This window comes from Drosophila innubila (genome assembly GCF_004354385.1).
Source record: "Drosophila innubila isolate TH190305 chromosome 3L unlocalized genomic scaffold, UK_Dinn_1.0 0_D_3L, whole genome shotgun sequence".
Classification (NCBI taxonomy): domain Eukaryota; kingdom Metazoa; phylum Arthropoda; class Insecta; order Diptera; family Drosophilidae; genus Drosophila; species Drosophila innubila.
Genome location: NW_022995376.1, coordinates 24,268,775 through 24,279,284, shown reverse-complemented (window position 1 = coordinate 24,279,284; position 10,510 = coordinate 24,268,775). Strand labels below are relative to the sequence as shown.

The 10,510-nt window shown below is 34.8% G+C and overlaps 1 protein-coding gene across 1 annotated transcript; it reads left to right on the top strand.

Moving 5' to 3' along the window:
* The first annotated feature begins 935 nt into the window (after positions 1-935).
* Positions 936-2,024, top strand: LOC117788521. Its single transcript, XM_034627304.1, has one exon. The coding sequence runs from the start codon at positions 936-938 to the stop codon at positions 2,022-2,024; it is 1,089 nt and encodes a 362-aa protein (XP_034483195.1).
* Positions 2,025-10,510: the final 8,486 nt, after the last annotated feature.

Here is a 10,510-nt window from a genome sequence, read left to right as displayed (position 1 = left end):
GCTCTCAACATTTGATTATTTTTTTACATTGTGCACAAAATTTTTAATAAAATTTTATATTTTTTTACCTGCTATGAATTATTATCTGGGTTTTATATTGCGGTATTATTCACATTATTTTTGTCATTTGTCAGCACCGCAATTTATTTGACATTTCTAGGATTTTTTTCTAGTGTTGTGCCATAAACAAATCAAGCTCTTGTGACAACAGGCTGATATCAAGTGACCAACAATTAATATTAAATCACACCAAAAAAAAACTCTACACCAGGTTATAGTCTAGTGACGAAAGCATATTCCAGCCCCATATTTTATTGATTGATTAATTTTACCAAAAGGCCCCAACAGCCCAATTAGCTACAATCAATTAAATTTATCTCCTCCCACTTACACCAACTTATCTCATGAACCAGGTGAGTAAGCAAGGGTTAGTATGTCATTTTGTTAGTTAGGACTAAGCCTTTCGATCGGTATATAACTCGATCTGATCGGACAGTAGAAGCAAATTTTCCAAATTAGCTGTATATATTGCTAGTCGCCTTTCGCACCCTCCGTCACCTTAAAAAAGTAATATATAAAAAATATCTAACAAATAATACATTTTTACGAGGTAAAAGTCTTTCCATACTATACGTATATTTTTACTTGAAAGTGACTTAAGAAACCTTCAGTAAGACTATAAGTTTGATGAAATCTTTTCTTAAGAGCTTCAGAATTTTTAACACATTGAAGCTTATGGTCAAAATGAGATTGCAGTTGTTTTTCAGATGAATTTACTAAAAAGGCTCCGATTTATTTAGCATTATACACGAAGTAAATTTCTTTCAAAAATCTTGACATAAAGTAACATATGCTTTGGTTTCAATAGTTATTATTCATACAAATTTAAACACAATTTACATTTGCAGTATATACAACAGCCACATCATATAAATATGGGAAAAACAGATGAGGATAAAATGAATGTGGATACTCTGTGTGAGATGTGGACACAGAAGCAGCGCAACTTTGAAATGGATATCAGATGTTTGCTGGACAAGTCAAAAAGATTGTCTCAGCAGCTGAGTAAAGCTGCTGTCGATGAGTCGAAGAGCAAGACGTTGTCGCAACAGCAATATAAACTGGATGAACTGATGATTCATTTAACGGAGGAGTTACAGCGTCGTCACGATGAGGCAAGTGCCAAGAAGCGATTGCAGGAATGGCACAAAACCTTGGACAAGATGCGTGTGAAAATCAGAGTCATTTCACAGACCCTGGAGAAAGTTGGGCTGACGGACAAGAAGACAATCGATAAACTATGTGAGACTGAGGATTATACACAGCACCATTATGAGCTGCTCAGTTTGGAGTTGCAACGTTGTGAAACGCTTCGCCATGAGAATCTCAACGCTCTCGTCGATCATTTGTGGGCAGAGATCAATCAATGGAGCGAGATGACATTACAATATCCAACAGTACATAAATATCGAAAAGAATGCTGCACAGAGGACCTCTTGGAGGTCTTGGAGAAGAAGTTGGCCGATCTTCAACGGTATTACAATAGTAACATTGCCATTTTTGAACTTTACGCAAAGCGCGTCAAACTGTGGACACGAATGGAGGCACTTGAAGAGAAAGCCAAGGAACCCAATCGTTATCGCAATCGTGGTGGACAGCTGCTTGGTGAGGAGCGAGAACGTAATCACATTAGCATTAAACTGCCCCTGATCGAGGAACAGCTCAACCAGATGGTCCAGGATTACGTAGAGCGCGTTAACCAACCGTTTTTGGTCTATGGCGAGGAAATCATGACTCGCATTGCGTCCGATTGGGAGGAATATCGTGCCACCAAAGATTTGCAAGCCGAAATACGTAAGAATGCAACGTTCGATAACTGGTGTGCATCCCAAATTAAGGCCTCCCGCTCCAGCCTAATCTCACTGCGCAAGACGAGCTCAGTGCCGCAATTCAATCAAACAACCGTGATGACTTTAAATTCGGCGCGACAAATGCCTGGCCAAAAGAAAAAGCAGGCCAAATAGAGGAATCTGTAAAGGAAATGCCGCTAGATGGACTCTCAAATAGGCCTTAGCACTAGTGAAAGAATTTTTGACATTGGAGAACGGCCTTGCATTTGTTACATCCGATATTATTGCTTGCATTAAATATTTTATATTTTATTTGATAAGAAAAAAAGCTGCATTAAAAAAATATAAAAACTAAAAACTAATTGCCAGCTGATTAAACTAAAGGAGAGCAATTTTAAAGCTGGGAAATTCCAGCTTTCACTTTTCTCAAAGCGAATGTTTCTCTTGAAATCATTTTTAATCAGTTTTTTTTTCGAAAAAAAAACGCTTATTATTGTCATTCTCTGTTTTATTGTCTGTTACAAGAACCAAACCCACTTTTTTGGATAGATTTCTTTTTATGGACATTTAAAGATACTCAATTTATGAGTTTGATTAAGATATCTCTAATAACAAAAAATGTTTTCAAACTAAGACTTGATTTTTTACCGATCGGCCCTATGGAAGCTATATGATATAGTGAACCGATTTGAACCAACTTTGGTAACGATGCTTAAAACCAAGTTTATATGAATATTCTATCAGTTTAAGATATTTTAAAAACAAAAGAGTTTTTCATACTAAAACTTGATTTTAGACCGATCGGTCCAATGACAGCTATATGATATAGTGAACAGATTTGAACCAAAATTGATGAAGATGTAAAGGACAATATAGAATACACAGTTTGTGAGTTTGGTTGAAATATCTTAAAAAATAAAAAAAGTTTTTCATGCTAAAGATGAGTTTTTGACTGATCGTTCGACTGATTGAAACAACGAATGGAAGTTCATACTTCTTCTTTATTTTCTTTGTTTTAATTTCTTATTTTTTTTATTAAATTATGAATTCTAACAGCTTCTTAACTTTATGGAATATAGGTTATTGAATACGTTCCATTTTTATTATCTGATCGCGACTAGATAGAATCTACAAATATATTTAAATATTTTATTTCCTTAAAATTTATTTATACTCTTGAAAAAAAATTCATTTTACAGCAGTTATTTGCATTACTTAAATATGCAATGCAAATTTATACCCATAACTTTTAAAATAAATATAAGATCGGCCAAATAGAATTAATCATTAATGGCTGTTGAAAGTTGATAAAATATGTAAGCGCCTAGAAGTATGTAACGGGTATCCTGTATTCGATGTCTCGACTACAGTCTTTCCGCTTGTTTATTTATATGTAATACTTTACCAAACAACTTTATCATTTCTATCCCGGCAGTGCATTATAATTTGGTTACAGTTTTCTTTTGCCTAAGTTAGTATACACTCTGGAACTTTTATAGCACGGTCGAGCTCAGCCTAAGCTGCCAGCCATTTTGACAGGCATTTGGCCAATTTCAATGTGCGCCGATAATCCAGACAAACTCGGCTTAATTACTTACAAGCAAATTGAAGCCATAAATAAATAAAATGCTTCAAAGGCGCAGCGATGAACTGAGAACTTCAACGCCCCGATCGATGAGAAAATTGTGTAGAATGAGTTTAAGGAATGAATGGGTGACTGAATGAATGAATGAGTGGCGAAACTTAATGCTCATATTGATAACATAAGCTGCATGATTTACGGGTTAAGTCCCGGGTTGGGTAAACTTTGAAGGGGGAGGTCGCACAATCGGCACTTTCACTGTAAGTCTTAAGTCTTATCGATTTGACTTTTGATTGATACACAAGTTGCCATTGGGATTTCGGCCGAAAAGAACAAATTGAAGTTGAAACGAGAAACAAGCACGCGCGTTGTCAGGTTAGTTATTTGATTAGGTAGCCGCATAAATCCCTCGTAAATGAAGTTAGAAAGCTGACGATTCTGGCTGCGGGTATCAATTTTAATAAATTCGCACATGGCTTGTCATTAATTTTAGTTAATTTGCCATTTTTCATGTCTTCCGCACGACATTTGGCACGGGAATGAGAACCGGAATGGCCGACGGTTACCTTTTGCATACGGCTAACGGCATACGGCAGCCGTACATCAATGACACACAGGCCGTACGGGCAGAGCCCGTAAATATCCTCCGAAGGCAGCCAATATGTTTACACGCACACGATTTCAGCGCCTGAGCGGTTTTCCGCATCCATACTTGGGTCCTGTGAGCCTGTGAGCTTGTGGCTTGCCGTCTCTCGATGTATCATAAATTCTGCGTTTCTGTCGTAATTCTTTAGCGAGTCTTCCAAGTGGTGGGTTGCTGAGTTCGTGGGTGGAAAGCTACAAGTTATTCGCTTTATTGGCGCTTTGCTCAAGCGATTTGGCTAATAGTTGGCAAAAAGTTTAGCAATCTTCACAACTGAAGCAGGAGACAAGGCCAACTTACTTTCCGTTAAATATTGGAATTGTCAAAACTTTAACTTTGCAAAGCAACTCCAATATGCAACACAATGAAAACTTCAAAACTTGCGCAAATAATTCCGATTTATCAAGGTAATTATTAAGGGATTTATGCACACAGACAACACCACAATTACAGCAAGCGTTAATAAAGAATTATTTAAATATTTATTAAATTAATATCTTAAATTTATGTTTTATTTTTAGTTGATGTTTTAAACCTTATAAAGGAAAACTGAGCTACGCCATTATGTACTAAATGTGTTCTGCTAAAACTTATTCGATTGGTTTTTTATGTATAAAACTTTCAACTGTTAATGAACTTGGCAAGTGGGAATTCTATGGCCAAAAAAGAGCTCGAAAGTAGTTGGAATATTTGCGTTGAAGGTGCTCAAACAACACATTTGAAATTAATTAAAAAGCTGTCAAAAGCAGATGGAGGCGTTCACAACTAACGTGTTGTGGAGTTGTGCTCTGGGAAGTTGAGAAGAAGTTGAAGCCCTTGCAAATTACACGCATTACGTATACGCATTGTGTGGCGGCAAAAGAATGGCAGCCGCCGGAAATTACCAGGTGAGTCAACATCTTTTCCTTTTCATTTTTTTGTTCACTCTCTTCACCTTTTTATGTTGCAGCTCCTTTATCAAGGAAACCTTTTAAAACGCATAACAATAACGAAAATTTGAAAGAGATAAAAGACGTACGTGGGCCGGCAACGGAAATGATTATATCTCCTTGGCATGGCTCAAGAAGAGGTGGAGTTGGAATCGAGGTGGATATGGATGTGGAGAAGGAGAAGGAGGCTGTAGTTGGTTGCCATTGTTGGCAACGTTGTTGTCATTGCGGCCATTGTTCCATTGCTATGCCGCTGCAATTTTCATTTGGCTGTCGTCCTTCACTTGCCGCCGTTATCAGTGACAAACGGCCAGGTCGTAAACCGAGAAAACGAACCGGAGAAATCAAGCAACACGAGCGCAATTTACACATTTAAAATTCAAATAAAGTCATTTGCATGCAAACACAATGAGCAGACCTAACGGTCGGTCCAACGGTGTCCAGCTGGATGCTGTCTCAACATATGCGACAATTCTGACCGTCTGACCTTTGAACTCGCCAGAATAGGCCTCCTCCAAAAGTCCGGCTAGGCAGCTGCTATGTCTGCTCTTTAAACATTTGTCATCATTCGTCCCCTGTTTGAACCTGCCAAAAAAAAAATAATATATATAAAAGCAGCTTAACTGCTGACTGAGTCAGAATCCGAAAGCTCGAGGTTTCGGTGTTATAAACCTGTGAGTGTGCTAAACAAGGGCAGCAGGGTGTGTGTACAAAATTCCAATGAATATTTATTATTAAAAGTTAACATATAAACTACAAATGGTCAGAAGTCTGTAAAATAAATCAAATAAAACTCTGATCTTTAATTTGGAATGTGTAAAATGAAATGGTAATGGAAATCTGAAAATAAGAGCGGACGGCGGTTTTTAATCTAAATCTATGTATGAATTTGACAACAGCACGTATGCGCAATACTAACTACAAGAGATATAATATTGTATATACCAGTTCTTTCTTTACAGTTGTGGGTTTTAACAATACGTTTGAAAATGTTTACAGTTTAAAATTGTAAAAACATAAATTAATAAATTTTTACATTAATTAAAAAAAGTATTTTGAGCTGGAACTTATTTTGATGACTTTTTGATTCAGCGCGTATGAGCATTAATTATAAAGTAAATATATATGTAAATTATTTCTTTACAATTGTGGGCTATAATAATGAACTGGAAAATGTTAACATTTACAGCTTTAAATTGTAAAGCATAAACATAAATAAATAATTTTTTACATTTATAAAAAAAAAGTATTTTAAGTTGGAACTCATTTTGATGACTTTTCTGACACAATACAGTCGCTAAAGAACATTTGAAATGATTTATTAGCAGCTCGGTTAGCTGAGGCTTTATGTTTATTTTTTTTTTTTTGAGCTGACTCCATTGAGATTTTCCAGTATTTTTGGCCATTTTTCATCTCATGTTCACTCTTAGCCCGCTTGACAACGCTAAAGCAAAGGCTTTCTGACAATTTTGGTTGGCATGTAAATATTATTTTTCTACTTCTACCCCTTGCGGCAAGCACTCTGTCTCTGTCTCTGTCTCTGCCTCTCTGGACTCTGCGGGCATGTCAAAAAAGTTTTCACACACACAATAATAACAAACATACATACACACTTACACATATAGCTTGGGTCTGTTTATTCAATCAACAACGGGCAACTTGATAAGAGTGGAACAGGAACAGGAACAGGAACAGGGCCACAATGTCACAATGCAAAGGCACATGACAGACGCAAGATGACAGTTGCCATGTTGAAAAATGTCACAACTACACCTTTGTATGAGAAATCTACATACATATGTCTCTCTCTGTATGTGTGTGCGTCCATGTGTTGAAGTTTTTCTACATTTGTGCCAGGTGGCTTGTCAGAGTTCCAAAAGTTTTTCTGCTATTTAAATCATGTCAGTTTATCTAAGCAACACCTACCAATCCAAGCACGGCAACAGTTGCCACACCTCTAGTGCCACGCCCCCAACCATATATACAGAGGCACCTATTTTAGTGTTTGTGGCCACAACATTGCTCGCTGTTCTTGGCATCTTGTCAAGTTTGCCGACAGACGGGTAAAACATTTCTGTTCCTATTGTTTTCCTATTTTTTTTTTAAATTTTTTGTCTTGTTGTTGTAGAATTTGCGTCAGTTGCAATGTTCGTTGCATGCGGTGTGACCATAAAACATTTTTACTTCAATCTTTCTTTTCTTAAAAGTATTTCCATTTTATTTTGCTGCAGTTGCTTGTTGATAATTGTTGCATAAATTCAATACAAGAACGTTCAAAACTCGTACACAAAATATATTGGAAAGATCTAATCAAATATATTTTCCATAGTAATTTAATACTTTTTGCTTTGTGAGTACGGTAAATAATTTATTTAGTACAGTTAGTCAAAACAAGTGTATATAAATATTGAAAGAGTTTAAATTGCACATTGCCATCAATGATTTCAATTAAAACATAACAAAGCCAAGGTATGGCAAATAATTGGAAGAGATTTTCCAATTGATAAATACAATGCCAATGACCAACAATTACTAATTAAATTGATGCAGTTAATTACGCACTTCAAATGATGTCCGGCTGCAACAGCAACATTTTGTTGCTGTTTGTTAAATTAATTTCAAAGTTGTCACAGTAATTAAACAATAAATATGGCCATGTTAAATTGTGTAAATAAAAACGCAAACTTACAAAACTGTCAACAGATAGACAGGGAAGACAGAGAAAGGGCGAAACGGAGAGACAGAGAGAGCAGAACAAGAACTGAATGTGAAATGAGCGTGACATATGAGGGGAGACTCATGCACAATCACATTTAAAATTAATTATACGCAGAGTGTTGCAGCAGCAACAGCTTTGCGTCATTGCTTAAGCGCTCATTTAGTGACCCAGAACAAGAAGAAATGCGAGAATATATGACCCGACTGTAAACTCACTTTATTGTATCAAATAATTGTGTGACGGGACTTCATTTGGCTTGTTGAAGTAGATTACGCTTATGTATCACAAGAATAGCTCCCGAACTTATGCTTTATCATTTAATTTACAAGTAATCGGTAAAAATCCACAAAGCAGATTTTACAGAAATTGAATTGCATTGCTTGTTTCTTGTTAATTGGTTTATTGATGTTTATTTAAACATACCCAAGGGACCTATTCTCTTAATCAAAAATAAATGCATAAATGGATTTTCCGAATTTTTGAACAACTTAACAGAGTAATAAAATGTTATACAAACATGTGAGCAATCAGTAGATTGCAAACATTACAATATGTATTTGCAAATCAATAAATTTTATTAGCAAATACAATTATGTATAATTTTAGTTTTCCGAAAGCGAACAAGGTTCGTCACTTGATAGTATAAAATACTGCAGCAATAAAATCATTAAATATTAAAGTCATATAATTATCACATATGTATGTTAACTTAATTATTATAACTTAACTTTTTTATAGAATATTAATTATAATTAATGATTAATTGTTACAAGAATTTTCAATGTAAGTAAATGTACAAAAGAAGTCTGACCTTCAAACACAATTTTAAAGTTTAATGAAGAATATTATGATATTTTTTTTAATAATTTCCAAGCTAAAATAGCAAGACTTTTCTACACTTGAATTTCATTTGAAGTGCTGTTTAAAGAGCTTATATTAAGCATCTAAAAACACTAACAAACACGAATTAGTTTTGTAAATATGCCGGTTATGGAAAAAAACTCGAAAACACCCTTGCACAGTCGAAATTCATGAATCGATATAATATTTTTTGTTTTTTTTGTGGTCATGGCTTATGTAAAGTGACCCCGCTAGGAAATTGAAAGCGTATCGAAAACTCAGCCACGCGGTCAATGTGGCAAACAGCGCAAACAAAAGTTTCCTTTTTTCTGTATGTTTTGTGTTACTGAGGCCATAAAATAGAAATTAGTTGCAATTGGAGTTTGCGTTTTGCTTTTGGTTTTTCGGTTTTGTTGCGGTTGGTTTTGGCCTGACCAACGTCATGTAGCTGCAGCTGCTGTCTCTCTCTCTCTCTCTCTCTGGTTCAGCTTTTCGTTTCCGGTTTGACTTGCAAACTATTTGGCTGCGTTCATACTGAAATTTCACACACTAATTTACAGTTTTTCTATCGTATCGACATCAACAGAGCAGAGCATCATTTGTTCTCGAAAACTAAAGTAAAGTTGAACCAGAAGAACATGGATTTCAGTAGTTTCTTTTGGCTTTCTAGTTTGCTGATTCTGAGTTTTTTTATCCCTGTTTTAATAAATATGTATACCGGAAGTGCGAGTTAATCAAACGGATGTGGTAGAAAAGTTTATTGCAAACTTTATTTCAAAATAATATTAAGTTTATTGATTTCAATTATAATTTTATCTTTGTAATGACATTTTTTTATAGTTGATAAAGAAGTTGATAGAGCTTTGAGTAGAATTTTTAATTGTGTATATTCGTCGTTGATTGGCTTTCACTGATGCAAACAATTTTATTTACATTAACTATCGAAATTTAAAAGCAATTTTAAGTAATGTCCTCTAAAAATCAATTTAATTTAATTGTTCTGTTCATTAACCACTGATGGTCGTTAGAGCCTAATCGAATTGTGTAGTTAGCTCAAAAAATACGTATACATGCATACACATAAATAATCCTTAAATTCTAAATATTAAAACTTTTTTAAATGCTACAATTCAACGAGCTTGTTGAGTGCAATAAATAACCATTGATTGTTTTGATGACCCCACCCAAAAAAATGGTTCCCTTGACCAAAAAATAAATACTCGTGGGTTTGCACAGTAATCAATAAAATCAAAAATCATACAAAAATTTTTGACGCCAAACCAGTTTGACACAATCAAAAAGCGCGTATATCAATATAACAATTACTCAATACACACTAGCGATCATACATATATCGTCATGAATGTACATATATGTATTTATGCCAAAATAGATGACCAAATGTCTCATGGAACTGTTGAGTGTCCCCGAAAATATGCAATAGTTTTTTATTTGTCATTTCGCCTGCCACAATTCGGCCAGATTTGTAGGACACATTTTTTGTGAATCGGAAAAATGGAACAAGATATGCGAACATTTAACATTGGAGGTATTCCTCAATATTATTATTGGGTTTATACCCGTGATATGTTTTTTTCTTTTTATATGTTGTACTTTGCATATATATGACCTGACAACTGGCCGGTTGATGCACCCGCTTGGTTACTTCAATTAGTGATATCATTTTTCATTTTGTACTCTGTAAAAAATATTAAGAGGAGTATTAGAATACATATAGAAGATCACTTACATTTTTAAGATCTGTTCTAATCTGTTGTTCTTTAACAAGATCAAATTTTACTTTAATCGAAAACAAAATTGGGAAATTGGTACACTTAATTGATCGAAATAGAGTATTATTTAGCCAAGGCTCATCAGTTGAAATATTTTGATTTATTTCAATAATTTCATATTAATAATTTTCAAACGCAACAAATTGATTTTCAT

Excerpts from the sequence above, each read along its gene's own strand:
- LOC117788521 (XM_034627304.1), top strand. The coding sequence starts at position 936 with ATGGGAAAAACAGATGAGGATAAAATGAATGTGGATACTCTGTGTGAG.